The sequence below is a fragment of the Rhamphochromis sp. 'chilingali' genome (assembly GCF_963969265.1).
Source record: "Rhamphochromis sp. 'chilingali' genome assembly, chromosome: 8".
NCBI classification, from domain to species: Eukaryota; Metazoa; Chordata; class Actinopteri; order Cichliformes; family Cichlidae; genus Rhamphochromis; species Rhamphochromis sp. 'chilingali'.
In genome coordinates, this window is record NC_137935.1 from 24,937,064 (window position 1) to 24,952,710 (window position 15,647).

General features: G+C 41.8%; 2 protein-coding genes across 2 annotated transcripts; one reads left to right on the forward strand and one right to left on the reverse strand.

Moving 5' to 3' along the window:
- Positions 1-407: 407 nt before the first annotated feature.
- Positions 408-9,652, forward strand: dact3b (dishevelled-binding antagonist of beta-catenin 3b). Its single transcript, XM_080888356.1, has 4 exons — positions 408-920; positions 6,608-6,740; positions 7,542-7,652; positions 8,138-9,652. Exons 1-4 carry the CDS (start codon positions 690-692, stop codon positions 9,646-9,648), a joined length of 1,986 nt encoding a protein of 661 aa, XP_080744482.1. The 5' UTR covers positions 408-689; the 3' UTR covers positions 9,649-9,652.
- A 1,326-nt stretch (positions 9,653-10,978) lies between these two features.
- Positions 10,979-13,584, reverse strand: LOC308400574 (C5a anaphylatoxin chemotactic receptor 1-like). Its single transcript, XM_080888357.1, has 2 exons — positions 13,553-13,584; positions 10,979-13,422 (listed from the first exon to the last, which is right to left on the reverse strand). Exon 2 carries the CDS (start codon positions 13,408-13,410, stop codon positions 12,376-12,378), a length of 1,035 nt encoding a protein of 344 aa, XP_080744483.1. The 5' UTR covers positions 13,411-13,422; positions 13,553-13,584; the 3' UTR covers positions 10,979-12,375.
- Positions 13,585-15,647: the final 2,063 nt, after the last annotated feature.

Consider the following 15,647-nt stretch of genomic DNA (forward strand, 5'->3'; position numbering starts at 1 on the left):
ACATGCAGCACCGCGAGCAGCGGGGGGTGAAATGAAGGAGGAAAACTTGTTTCCCTCAATAAATCATGAGTTAATCGTTTTCTATAGAAGACACATGGAGATGAGGCAGATCAATACAAACTAGATGTTGGTGAAAAGATATGTGACGATCACATTATTGGATCCTCTTCACTTGATGCCCTTTTTTTCTGTCTTGTCGTTGTTTAATTCATTTCTCCGTTGGCGACGTTAAATTGCTTCATGCGTTTTACTGCCTCCTGAAGAATTACATTAGTGTAGGTCCATGATGGGAAGATGGGTGAGGTCGACGCCTCGCTGTCATGAATCAAGGGGGATGGGACATCGTTTACGCGCATCACCCCGCCAGCCCCTCGTGTCCAATGAAGGCTGAGAGTGGATTTACAAAGGGGCGGAAGGCTCGAGCCCCACTTTTTCGCCGTGGCTGGTCGCAGAGGGCGGAGCTCTGTTCCTGCCGTTTGACAGCTGCGAAATAGAAAATGTATAGCGGATAGACAGTCTGGAGAACCATGCAGCTCCAAGGCAACCATACTATCACAAGGAAAGGGATACAGCATGGCCCTTTATAGCCTGCGCTTGCCCTCGTAAATCTGGGTCAACTGGAGAGCGCAAACTACAATACAAGGGAACTAAGTAGCTTTCATTGCACATAATTCCTGGATCTGAGAGGCATGCATCGTGCCTTCTCGTATCCCGTAACTGTGGAACGCAGTCGAACCAAAGAGCGCTTGGAGGCGTGTTTGGCCGGGCTATGCGAACTGGAGCTCCGCAGACAGCGGCAGGAGTGTCTGGTTCTGGGGGCGCTGGCTCTGGGAGACCCGCTTGCCCAGGAAAGCTCCAGAGGAGAGCTGAGATGTTTCAGCAGCTGGGGCCAGGAAAACTTGACACTGAGACGTCAGCTGGTAAGAAGTTTGTGTTGAGCCTTTTACTGCAACTGTATGTTTGCATTCCAGCCCTCCCGCATTACCCCACCCTGTGATAAAAGAACTCCACCTTATACCCCTGTCATGTATCACAACTCTACATACTTTTGAATATCTAATAGCCTTCAGCGTAGACTCATTGAAACCCGCTTGACCGCTGGATGGTCTTCTAGTTTGGGCAGCGCCTTTTGTGCTGCTGTGAAGTCTAGCTGCAAAGAAAAAAAAGTTACTCAACTTGATTAATAGGCTCTCTGTTTGAAAGGGTGTAATGCGTTACTCTGCTTTTTGGCTGAGATTTATGCCCCTGGGGAACGAAATCAGGGGGTGGAGCAGCCGCCGTTTGTGCCACAGACCGACTATTTAATGGCCCATTGTTCCCTCCGCCTAGACTTTTATATTCCACTTAACAAGCTCTCATTTGTGCTCTCCGCACATCATAAATGGATGAATTATTCCTCTTGCTTTTCTGTTGCTGGTGGAGCTAACGTTTTTATGTGAACATTAGCATCCGTGTAATTCATGGAATGTTGTTTTGTTTTGTTTTTATTTACGTGACGCTCAAGCAAAATAAGACCGATATATTGCCAGAGTAAAACGGGCGGGGAGGGGGTTAAAACTGGTTCTATAACGGCAAATAGAAGTTTCACTAACAGCATTTCATCAGCGGTTCACACGGGGAGTTTCACGCACCAGTGAGCACTTATCTGCGCTGAAAACGGTTCTTCTTCACTTTCTCTCTTTTTTTGCCCAAGTTTTTATGTCTCGGTGAGGTTTAATTCCGTTTTAACTTCTGGTGTTGTCTCAACATTACTACAAAAGCATGGCATTATTAAAGAGGGTGGAAAAAAGGGAGAAATTAAATCAGCCTCCTCCTCTTCACATCTCCAGGCCCCCCCCCCCCTCCCTTCTTCTCCTCCTCCTCCGCCGGGGCCCTAACAATAGGCGCATATGGAGCAGAATACTAATGATGGCGATCGAGGCCCCAGTGAGAGGAAAAGGCGCACATAGGTGGCTCTCCGCACTGGCTTTAGAAATATGACATGATATGATTTTCTGTTAAAAAATAAATAAATAAATTAACGATCAAAATAAAGTGAGTTTTTCGAGAGTGCCACGCGCAGTTATGCTCACATGTCCACCGGTGCCTTAGGAGCTGCCAGCGCATTTCATCCACATCAGCTGGAGAGTGACGAGTGAAGGCGAGTGAAGGAGTGACACGAGTTTCCTCACAAGGGCGCATAATTTCCCCGTTTTCATTTCTGCGCAATTCGCCTTTGGATCGATGTTTATTAACTGTTGCGCTCATCCAAGCGTGTGAGTAATTACACGGGAAAGTCCTGGGAGAATATTTGGACCCGACAGGACTCTAATTGAAGCCTCAAATTGAGTCTTCGTGATATCAGGTCACCATCTGCGTCCGAGCTAAATCCCCAATCTCATTTCGCGTGTAGGTTAAAGTCTGCAAAATGTATAGTTCACGGTGTGACATAGAAACAACTGACCCATGAGACTGACATCGTGTGTGCCTTGAACATGAATGTGGCCCCAAACAGGCTGAGAGATGCAATTTTTTTTCTTCTTTTCCCCCCTTCTTCATACAGTATGTGGTGTTGAAGGTGTTGACAGCTGTGGGACGCCAGACAGCAGCTGGGAAAGCACGAATCTCTGACCTCCCTCTCAGCTTCCCTGCTGTGTGTTTTTGGAGAGAGTGGAAGGGATTATATGAATTTTGTATGAATGTGGCACACATGCATCCATCAGCGGAGAAGTGATTTTAGGGGAGAAAATGTGCTCTGAAATGTTATTTAATCTCCTCTGAAGAATATTAATTGGCCTAGGGGATGTAAACCAAATTTTTAATTATTGCATGTTTGGGCACATAGAAAAAAATCTTTGCATTCTACAGGATTGTGTGTTTGTATCTACAGTGGATTTTGCTATTGTTTTGTGTCTTTGCTGAACTGCTGGCGCATCATCAATCAGGCTGTGTGTGTCCTTGTGTTAAGACAGCAGCGCATCATTAGTGAACGTATAGTCTGCTCAGCAGTGACTGATCATTCGCATGATGGTTTACTGCGCTTTGTTCTGGCACACAAACAAAAACCTCAACTGGTTTTTGTTTGTGCTCTTTGGTTTCTTTGTGTACACAGCCGTTCAAGCAAATAAGCTTCAGAAAATATACGAATTATATGCACACAGACGATACACACGTGCAAAAATTATGATACAAGCTCACTTTGAGATCGACTCTCATTTAGTTATGCAATTTTCAGTCACATGAGCACAGCCTGTTTCAAGTCTTTCTTTAAGGATTCCCTTTGCAGGCCATGCACCCTGCTGCTGTGCCTACGAGCCACTGCGCACACTGAACAGATTCAGAGGAAACTAATTAATACTATTCACAATGCAATGGATAAACTCTTTGTGTGCGTGTGAAGAACTTCCTCCCAAAATCACTGAATATATTTTACCAAACTAAAACAAATAATTTAAAATGTGTCCACGTGCTCTGAAGAAATAAGAGATCAGTAGCTGAGCAAACACGGGGGGCAGGGTGCCCTGTGTTTGTGTGTGTGTGTGTGTTTCCGGCCTCCCACTGTGGATCCAGTCACAACATAGCTTTAATTATAGAGAGTCCAGCAGTGAGGCTGCATGCTTTGTGCTCTCTGTTCAATAGATTTCTTTATCCTGGCAATATTGTTTCAAAGACCCACCGGCCTTCACTGGTCATTGGTCCTTTCTAAAAAAAAAAATACAGAGACACTTTTGCCTGCTTCTGTGTTGTCTTGCAGAAAAACCCAATGTATGACTGAATTTGAATGTATCTTTCTATATCAACAGAGACAATCCACTCTTATTAAACTCTGCAGCATCACGTTCTGCACACACACTAAAGCGCAGTAGCTAATGACAGGAAAATTTGCCCAGTCACTGTTCATGTCCCTGGTTTCACCTGGCCTCACCTGCTGCTCAGTGTTTTTCACTGAGAGAACAGGTGGTCCTGATGTGTTGTACAGCCACAGCAGCTTAATGGCTATAAGTGAGACTGGCTGCACAGTGTTCTTCATCTCCCCCATCCCCCAGCAGCCTGCAGGATGCAGTAAAAAAAAAAAGAAGCAATAATACAGTGTGCAGCATGTCTGGGAACCAGTGTGAGACCTGTAATAACAGAGTGCAGTCAAAGCAAAATGTCACAGTATAAACCAAATGGTTTGTTCATCCACAGAGATTTGTTTGTTTTTTTGTTATAAATTAATATCCAGCCCTGTGTTTGTGCATATGTCCACAATTAGATGGCAGTCAGTTGCCACTCTGAAATAGCATCATTGATTTATTGATTTCCAATAGCCTCCCCTCCTCTCAGCATTTCTTTACCACAAACCAGCACCCAACGTTTCTGCCATACAAAACAGTATTGATATAGTGATGCTAGCGCTTTGTTTATAGTAAGACAATAAGGCCGCTAGCAGAGACAAAAGAGGTGACAGTATTTGGGGTGAAGAGGTTGTCTGTGCTTCCATTATGATTGCATTAAGTCTGCAGGACAGGGGAGTTAGAGCCTAAAGGCACTGACAGAGATCTCTCAGACACATTGAGCCACTTCCTGTTATAAACATTGTCTTTTCACACATTACTGTTCTGAATAGATAATAACAGCACTGTAACACAAAAAGAATGATCATGTCTGTTTGGTGATCTTTTTAATTTGATGTTAGCATGCCACTATGTCGCTTGCACAAAATGTTACAGGGAATGTTTTGCAAATGAATGACCACCGTTAGATCAGTTGTGGTGAAAACATTTGTAAAAGCAGCCTGAGATTTTAAGATTAAATGAGCATGTATTTGACCCTAATGCAGTTTGTTTATAGACCACATAGAGGAGTAGAAAATGCCACAATACGTAAACACTTTTAAAGTTCTTATGTTCGATTACGTTGGGTGACTTTTCGTCAGCTACAATTCATTACATTTTAATCAGAAGTCTTTTAGAGCAATCTGTGGCTGATTGATGAGCAACAGCTGAACCTACCATCCCTATATAGCCAGGCATTTACAGTGGTTGGCTGGTTCAGTTGTACTTGATGATTTACACCTTTGCATAGTGAGTGTGCGCTTCTTCTTTATGGATGAAGGCTTCAAGTCCCAAAGTGGTGCACAGCACAGCTTAAAAGCCACTTTGTTCCAGCACCACCCAAATAAACAAATCCCTGCTTTGATGCTGTGTTGATTCTCTGATATTATTTATTTATGTATTTATTTATTTACGTATTTATTTATTCAGTATTCTGCATTATCTTTATCTGTTGTCTGTTAATAATACAGTGCATTCTTAGAGGATTTCTAACGAGCTTCTCTGCATGTCATCCAGCTACATGTGTCGACGATGACAGAGCTCAGGGAGGAGTTGTCTGTCGTGAGAAGTGTGTAATGTGAAAAGTGTCACCTTGTTATGAGGGCACGCTCAATCGCCTGGTAATGAAGTCTCTTAACGAGCGTTGCGTGTCAGCCATATTAAATCCAGCCATCTAAAATGCCTGTATTAGGTCTGCGTGTATCAGAGAAGGTATTACTCACGTTGCTGACACAGTTTGTTTATAGACTCAGATTCTGGGTACTTGTCTTCCTCACAAGTGCAACAAGGAAGGGTTAGGTTGTGACAGCTAGCTGTCATAATGAAAGATAGCCTGCAGGCAGTGAATCAAAGTCCATTTAACGTCCTCTAAAGTCTTGCAAACAGAGCTGTCTGTGCACTTGTGTTAACCCATTCAGGTAGACGGGCATGGAAATGCGTGCCCATGTTAAGTGTGTGTGTCACATGCTGTCAATATGACACCAGCAAAAAATGATCAGGCTGGATGAACCAGCATGTTTAATTACTCGGTTTTACCACAAACAGATGGGTAAATGGGAGGGTGGGGGATTGTAGTGGTTTGAGGAAGGCTGTGTGAGGTAGCGGGGTGGGCTTCCAAATGGTAAACACACAAGTGTAAGAACGACAGCGTTATTTATTTATTTGTTTTGGGGGGACTTTAACATATGTTTAACATATACCCAGTCTCATTTGTTGCTGGTTTGAGCTAAATGAGCAATTATTTGTATATCTGGCTCGCGAGTGTCTGCAAGCACGTGTGTGTGTGTGTGTGTGTGTGTGTGTGTGTGTGTGTGTGTGTGTGTGTGTGTGTGTGTGTGTGTGTGTGTGTGTGTGTGTGTCCACCCACATGAAATAACACCCCACCCTCCCTCTTCCCCCTCCTTCACAGTGCTATGAATTATTCATGTTTCAACCTCTTCAGTAAGCCTGCTTTTATAAATGATGGTCATGTGATGGCCACGTTTCGATTTTACACACTTCTGCATCAGAGTTTTGGCTTTGTTATTTTTATTTATTGGTTTTAATATTTTCAGGCATTATAAATTAGGAGCAATGTTGCAGCTGGAGAAACAAGCTGCGAACGATTCACAGCTGTGCTTCTGCCATTAGCATATCCAGAAAGCACTCATTAAACTACAAACACTGCTGGAATTTTTTTTTGTTTTTTTGCTTTGTTCCTAAAATCAATCATTTTTGCTTCGTACTGTCTACTTAACATTTATTTTCCCATCAGTTCAACCAGTTACAGACTGCAAGAAAATAGTCTGAATGCATGTTTGCCTGTTTTTCAGAGTGCTCTTCAGAGCTCCCCGTGGGGTCTAATGCAAACGCTGGAACAGCAGGTGGGAGAGCTGAGGATCGACGCTGCTGATGACTGTTGTGACAGAGCCCAAGGAGAAACTGGCAACAGTCGACCGAGTTCTGGTACTTATTTCTGCAAGGCAGTGAAATCAAAGTGCAAACACACTATATAATTCCCTTTTTTCAGTAAATGAAGTTGTTTTTTTCCAGAGTGTTGCTCAGCTGAACGAAACTTGTGTTCTTTGTATTTCATGTTTGAGTCTCTGCTCTTATTGTTCCTTTATGCTCCAGTTGTTTGTGATTTTAATCTGTGGCCTATTTGTGAAATGCAGTGAGAAACTTTTCTATTTTTTGAGGAGTGGAATGAGTTATAAGAGATGAGATAAGCCTTTCTTTTTCTATTGGTGCCTTTGCCTCACAGCAAGAAGGTCCTGGGTTTGAGTCCAGTTTGAGGCCTTTGTGTGTGGATTCTCCTCCCACCGTCCAACGATATGCGTGGGATGTGGTTAATTCTGTTCAGTTATGATCAGAAGTTTACATAGACTCATAATCTGTGTGAATGTCATGGTAATTTGAGGATTTTAAAGATTTCTTTGAACCCTTCTTTTTCCAGAGTAAAATGATTGTACAATATAAGGCCTGTTAACCTCTCACTAATTAGAAGTTAATAGGCTGTGTTGTTGTTCAATTAAAAGACATTGCAGAACCTTCAGCATCACTCATTAAAAGATTTAAGTGACTGTGCATATATGTGCATATATGAGCCTGTATGTATCCTTTTGACCCTGTGTACATTCAAGAAAATCCCAAACCAAGTCATTAAAGATGCATGCTGTGCAATCATTCCACCATGGAAAAAAAAACAGTTCAAAGAAATCATTAAAATTGCGATGAATTAATTACACTAATTACACTGTGTCCTAGGTTTCTATGAATCAAGTGAAGGTCAGTCACCAAAAGGAAAATCTTGTACCACTGAGCCCACAGAGAGTGTCTCCTCCTGGGCTTACACCAGTGACAGGCCAAAGTCTGTGGGTAAGCAAGACTATCAGACGTGGAAGATTTGAGATATTGTGAAACCTGCATATGTGCTCTTGTTGAAGTAAAACGATTAACATATTAGCACATACTCTTTGCATATTAGCATGAGAAAACAGCAGACTCTTAGTTTATGTGAAAGAGGCTTAATAAACATTAGAAGACTTATTCTTTTTATTTTAGGGTTTTCTGTAGACTGGATTTTGGCTCTGTTCTGATTACCATCTTATTAGGTCAAAGATGAGGATGCGTCAGACCCAGCCTAATAACAAGTGCAATTCTATTATTTGTCTTTTTGTTAAATGCTAGTATTGCAAATGTATGGGAACAGACTGAGAGTGGCATGGCTGCAGACTCTTAGTTTTGAGATTATTTATTACTGTTTAACTATTAGAACTTTTATTGATCACCTCATAGTTATGCATTCAGGATGATTTTACTTACTACTTCACTTATTTCTCAATATTTCTCTCTGCAATCAGGAGACCCCCTTATGCTGGATGGAGAATTTGATGCACCACTTCTACGCACCACGCTACCCCGCTCTTTCTCTGCCCCCTACCCACCTCTTGAGGGTATTGCTGAGGAGGGCACTGCCATTGACTCCTGGCAGTGGGACCCCAGCGGAGACAATGGTGGCTGGGAGCAGCAACCTGAAGAGGATCAGGTCACCGAAGAGGACTATCAGCTGGCTTTGAAGGTAGAGGGTTACATCCTGAGTCTCATCCAACGCCATACCCTCACACCAAGACCTTGTCAGCCTCGCACCACTCTTAGCCCTGACCCCCCATACTGCAGTGGCTCTGGACACAGCTCCCTACACAGGATAACTCCTTCTTTAACCACAGAGCACCGCCCTTCTGATCATCATCTTCAGCCCCATGGTGACCTTTCTACAAATCCTAATGGCCAGGGATGGGGTTGTGACCTGGAGCGAGAGGCCTGTGGTGGGGAGGCCCCATCTTTGGAGGAGGACTGTTATTTAGCGCTGCCCTACCCCCAGCCCAATCTAATTTCCCTGGCTGGAAGGCTACCATCCCCTCCGCCCTCACTGGACCATAACTGTGGAGTTGGGGCTCTTGACCTTTGTTGTGAACCCCCATCCCCCCATCATTATCTACATCCACAGCCCCCTATTCTTCACATGCACAGTTTAGTAAGTGCTCAGTATATTCCTGGACAAGCCTGTCATGCCCCTCTGTGCTCCCCAAGACATTACAACCAAGAGCAGCCAAAGTCCAACCAAGTTTTCACATCTCCTGATCACCTCAAGTACAGAGCATCTAAGAAAAATCACAGCGAGAGACAGAGATCCAAGAAGTCAAGCAGTAAAACCAATAGATCCCAGTCTGAAAACAGCCTCCTGGGTCAGCGGGTGCTTCCAGAGAGGAGGTACAGCACCACAGAGAGGCCCCAAGGCAGAGGTGATCCTCATACACTGCCTCAGAATCAAAACCAGGTTGTAGGACACCAGGTGGTCTACAACGGCCACAACGAGAGCCGACGCTGGCGATCTAACCTGGAGCTCAGCCAAGATGAGGGGGAAGTCCAAGCAGGGCAGGTACACAGACGACCACCTCGAAAAGTTCGCCACGGCCCTTCTTGTTCCCATTCCCAACCCCAGAACTACCACCAACAGCAGCACGCCAAGCACTGGCAGCAGGACTTTCAGGAAAGCGCACCTCTCTGTCAGGGGGAGGAGAGCTATGGTGGTGCTGCCCCCGCAGAGTCCGAGTCTAGCATGAGCGAGGTATATTCTCCAGCCTCCAGCTCGCTATCCAGCGACTCAGATGAGAGCGGGGGGCTGGTGTGGCCCCAGCAGCTGCCACCCCGCCTTGCTTCTACCTCTTCTTCATCCTCTCCTTCACCACAAGCCACTGCCAATACCCCATCTCAACCAAAAGCCTTTGTCAAGATAAAAGCTTCCCACGCTCTGAAGAAGAAGATTCTCAGATTCCGCTCAGGGTCGCTTAAAGTCATGACTACTGTATGAGAAACTCGTCAAACTAGTTTTAAACACATACTCGTCAGTAACTTACTTGCCACCAAATCCTATGTCAAATATCACATCCCATCTTTATATTCAATCTACAGTATGTCATAGTGAGATGCCTTTACATGTATTGGCATGAATAATGATCTATTCAAAGATCTTTCATTTGTACTATCTGGTTACATTTATCTTCCAGTTGACAACCATCAGACACAAGACTAATGGGCAGTATACTGCTCTAATGGATGACAACTGATACCAAATGACATGTACCACCTAGAAGCGGAGTGACTGAATATGCTGGCAGTTTTTCCTCTGTTTCATTTGCTCTCATCAGATAATTGTGGTTAATTAATGTATTACTGATATTTTCACCAAGTCACATTATTAGTCTAAAAACTATATCAAATCTTTGTGATACGGGCCTTAAAACATACTAGGTAAATTTGCTGTGTTCAGATTTCATAATAACCTCTGATGGTCTTTTTTAAAGATTATGCTTTTTGCTGAAAGTCATAAAGTAAACAGGAATTTCTTTTAATTCTTTGTGCTAAACTGCATTCAAACGCAAGCAAAAATCGACATATTAGCAAAAAATCTACAACTAAACTTTGCAATGCACTTGAAATGTTGGAGTTAATCCACTAGAATTGTGCGAATTAATATCTCCCTATTCCTACAAATTCACAATCCTCTGTAAGAAAGTCAAGGGAACGATTTAGAAAAGGGTTAGGATACTTTTCTGAATGTGGTATGAGTGCTAAAACTTAACTGAATAACCATGTTTAAATTTGGTTTCCTGCAGACTCAAAAATCCTGCACCAACTGTGAGTCTCTCAGCAGGGCACACCTCTGCATATCCAGCTGTTACTGAGCTCCTCTTAGTATGTCCTGGATTCACTGCAGTGAACTTCTTACTACCTCCCCTCTGCAGCCAGTGAGCATAAAGAACCAGACATCCATGTGTCAGGGATGGATTTATTAGAGGCCACACTAAGGGGCCTGTGTACATTCATGCATGCATGTTTAAACTCACAGATTCCCTGAAACACTGGGACCTACACACTGTAAATAAATATGTGGACTTGTTTGGAACAACTGTAAATAAAGAAAGCATTTCACTCAGTTTTGATATTTTAGCACTTTTTTGTTTATTCTTAAATCAAAAAAGACAATGTGTTAACAAGCAAAATGAAGGTTAATATATTCTTAATATTTCATATAATGCAAAAATTAAGGTTCTGTTTTATATGTTAAAAGTTAGAAATGCAGAAATCCTGATTGAAAACTTTCAAGAATACATTTCCCCCCCATGTGATTCTAAGCTCTCTGCTTTAACCTTAACTGGTAATCCACTGTAGGATGAGTGGATGGATGGATTTGCAGCTCATGACCAACTCTCTCTGTTGAGTATAGTATCAAAGTATCTATACAGCCAATAGTGTGTATTGAGCCTTGATATGTAATAGCAAACTATATTAATAGTTATGTAATGATGGTCAAACCCCAGATTTGACTATTTATCGTAGCTCTTGTCTCTTTCCAGTCTCTTCGCCTCAAAATACCAACATCATATAGATAGAAATATAAGTACATATATGTACATTTTTTTACATCAACTTTCAAGATAAACATCACATGATAATTTTTTATCAGCTGTTGTTTGAAAGAGACCACCAAGTCATTGTGATGACCAAGAGGTAGAGAGTTACAGGATGTATGTAAAAGTTCACTAATGTATGCTGGTGCTTGTCCGTGGTCAAAATTTGAATCTTAAAGTGGAGACTGAATTTAATGATTATCCAGTGCAGCTGGGTCAGCAACAGTGGGACATGAGAGTACCTGGAAGATTTAGTCAGAAGCCTTGCAGCAGTGTTCAGAACAACCTGGAGTGTTCAGAAGTGAACAATGGATTTTAATAATCCACACATAATGAAATAAATGCATGAAAAACACATTTAGTTCAGAGCGTCACACAATGGGACTTCACTTGTTTCTTAAGCAGACATTTGAGATGAACATTCAAAGTGTAAACAAAAGTCAAAAACTACTCCAAGATTCCTGATTTTAGATTTAGCAAAATGTAGCAAAGGACCAACCACCAGCTATTAATAGAATCTAAGCACCTATGGCTCTGAAACTTACTGGGGCTTAAAAGAGATATATAACTGAAAATCATAACTGTTAATAGCAGTTATAACTGGTATTAATAGTTTTGATTTATTTTCAAAGAGTTCTACAGCAAATTGAGTGTCAGCCATTTAGAGTGTGTCTCCCTCTTGTGGTCTATGAAAACAGCATGTATACAAGAAGATGTAATCAGCATTTTTCTATAATCACTGCGAAAAAGTAATCAAATCTCTATGTATTTTATTTCTGCTACCAAACTATACTAAAACATGACAAAAAGTCAGAAAATGCATCATATACATAATGCTCTGAAGTAATTCTTCTGTAAAAGCCAATAATAGAACTTTCATGTGTTTTGTTGCGTAAGACATGGATTTTTATAGAAACCTTACAGTGTAACTATCAGTTCTGCTTTTGAAATCTTGAAATTTGACTTGACTTACCACCCAAATTCACTGGAAAAAAATCTTCATAACTTGTAAAAATGAATGCACTTTTGTGTATTTGTGTTCACAGACTTAAATCCAAGCCAAAGTCTTTTGCTAAACTTCATGACAGAACTGTTTATGTTACAGCAGTCCTCCATATGCAAGAGAGTTATATTGTTGTCATTTCTTTGCCATTACTGGTGCTCTTGGTGTCCACATTAGTGACACTCTTCTTGGTGGTCGGTTCCTCGCCCATGAAGCGGAAGATGTTACGCAGGGAGCGGTTCATGCTGTCTTTGAAGCTTTGACCCAGACACACATAGAGCAGAGGGTTGAGGCAGCTGTTGAAGTAAGCCAGGCAGAGCGCTATAACGTGTGCCAGGTGAAGTTTGGGACTCACATAAGTACCCCGAGGGGTGGTCAGTATGAGGAAATCCACGATGTGCAGAGGTATCCAGCACAAGAAGAAGCTCAGCACCACAGAGATGACAACCCTCAGGGTTTTCTTGGATCCAGTCCGACTACGTGTCATTCTCCTCTGTGTGTTACTGAAAACCACCAAGTGACAAACTAGAATAACCAGGAAAGGAATAATGAATCCAATCAGGAAGCGAAAAGCAGAGACAGGCCAGGCACTGTCTACAGTGTACTCCATCCTACACTCTCTCTTCTCGTCACCTGCCACAATCTGCTTGGCGTACACAAACTGTGGGATACTGCCTATCAGGGCCAGGACCCACACAGCAACACATCCATAAGCACCCTGTTTGGGTCGCCTGTGGTTCTGACACCAGATGGGTCTAATGACCAGCAACAAACGATCCACGCTGATCACAACCAGCTGCAGGATGCTGCAGTACATCACCAGGTAAAACAGGCCTCTGATGAGCATACAGGCCAGTGGACCGAAGTGCCAGTGATCGTCATGGACCAGAGGGACCATAAGCAAAGGGATGGAGAGGCAGCACAGAAGATCAGCCAGAGCGAGGTTGAGGAACCAGAGGGAGGTGACAGAGCGGGACATGCAGAACCCCGTCACCCACACCACCACAGCATTTCCAGGCACACCCAGCAGGACCACAAGGCTGTACATGACCAGAGCCACTATCTGGATCGGCTGAATCTCAGGAGTCACAGACTCAATAATGTCAGGAAATGTGTTATTATCATCAGGAAATGTGTAATTATAGTCACCGTAATCCATGATTCCTTACAACTGTGAAGTATAAAAAACATTTTCATAACTCACTGAAATAATATAATTCAATCAAGAAAAAATATTTATTGACTTTTAAATTAATTTTAGTAGTAACAATGATCAATTTTAGACTTTAGTATTAACTCACCGATGTTCAGCCTCTCGTTATGTTGCTCTGTCACCACTGAGAGGAAGTTGTTGAGCTGGTTTGCTTCTCAGCTTTATACTCTCACCCCACCCCACACAGACACAGTTGCACATGATCTCTGTTGAGAGTCCTCATTGTAGGCGTGAAACTGCAGTCACAAAATTGGTGAATCTAAAAAAAAAATAGTTTTAATTGCAAAAAATTCATTTCACAAGAAATAATTAGGTCACAGGCCTAATGACCTAGGTCACTTCTGTGACCTAGGTCATTAGGTCACAGAAGTGATGAGACAATTTGTAATATTTACTTTATTCGTGTGTTTTGCACCTGCAAGTACGCACGATGTAAGAAAATAATATAAAAATATACAAATTAGAATTCAGTTATTTTGAGCTGAGACCTGAAATGAATCTGCCTGAGGTTAAAATACAGATCAACAGATGTGTTTGAAGGATGTGGTCAAAAGATCATGGCAGCACTCTAGCTGCCATTTCAGTAAATGTGGGAAATGTGCAAATCCCACAAACATGATAACCTCCCACTTATTTGAATGCAAAGACTAGTTTGCAATAATAAACTTTTGTGTTCTCGTGTTATTAATATTGAATTCAATTTGATTGAGTTTGATAGTAGATGTTTTTCACCAAACAGATTTAACTTTGTTCTAAGTTACAAAAAAGAACAGTTTCAATTTCATTTCTTTTCACTGGTTGCTTATGTGGGTTATAAAAGAGAGCGAGTCATCAATTTTAATTCCTAAGTACTTGTGCTGACTGAGTTACAAGCCCTGAACTGTTGTAATACCTGAAAGGTTCAGTGGTTTAGATTTTGAATTTGAGAACATCTTGATCTGTTTAGTTTTGTCAACATTTAAAACGTTTTAAATCACAGTTAATGCTGTACTGCACTGAATGCTGGCTGGAGATGACAGAGAGCCTGATTAAGTGTGGGTGCAGAGGAGTATATGAACATGTCATCAGCATAAAAATTAAACTTTGCTGTAGTGATATTATGATTATTCATATATAAAATAAATAACAGTGGCCCTAGAACAGAATCCAGGGGCACTCCTTTGTTTCATTAAGGAAGCTAGAAGTGTTTCCTTCTACCTGTACACACTGAGACCAGCCTCATAAATAATTTTAAATCGATCCAACTGTTTGTTTGTTTTTTTTTCTTTTCAGACAACCCTGCATTGACAAGTCTTTGGCTTAGGCATTTATGATCAAATGTCTTGGCTTGATTGATAAAAAAAAAAAAAAAAAAGGCTACATAGTGTTGCTTGTTATCCACTGAAACAATGAAATCATCAGATCCCTAGCTTTAAACAAAGGGAGAACTTATTATAAGGTTCAATAAAGTTACTTTACATTAAACCTGATGTTTTAGGCACCAGTCATCATTTTACTTGCTTCTCTCTTTCACTTCCACATGCACAAAAGTGTCTCATTCTTAATAAAGCAAACAACCTTTCCCAGTTTTGTAAATATACCTATTAGGATCCCTGGCTTTGAACCCAGTTCTTCAGTTTTGTGGGTTTTTGATTTGTTTCTAGATTTATAATGTGATTATGCTTTAGCTCTTCATTGCCTAGTCCTTTGGTGTTCAGTATTTTCCCATGTGCTTCCAAGCTTATTTATTTATGTTTCTAGTTCTTAGTTCCTTGGTCTAGTTAATTCCACTTTCATTTCCAGTCTGTCTTGGTCTCATGTCTCTGTCTCCTTCCTATAGTGTCTCCTGTAGTCAATCAGTCTTGATCTTTGTGTTAGTTTACCTAGTCTGTGTCTAGTTTATGGTTTCATTCCAAGTTCGTAATCTGTTTATATTTTCATTTTTCTTCTTAGTTTGTAATACACTCAACAAAAATATAAACGCAACACCTTTGTTACTGCTCCCATTCCCCATGGGATGGACGTAGAGACCTAAAATTCATTCCAGATACACAATATAACCATCCCTCCCAAACAGTGGTCACAAATCAGTCCAAATGTGTGGTAGTGGGCTCATCTGCTATATTGAGATAATCCATCCCACCTCACAGGTGTGCCACATCAGGATGCTGATCTGACATCATGAGTAGTGCACAGGTGTACCT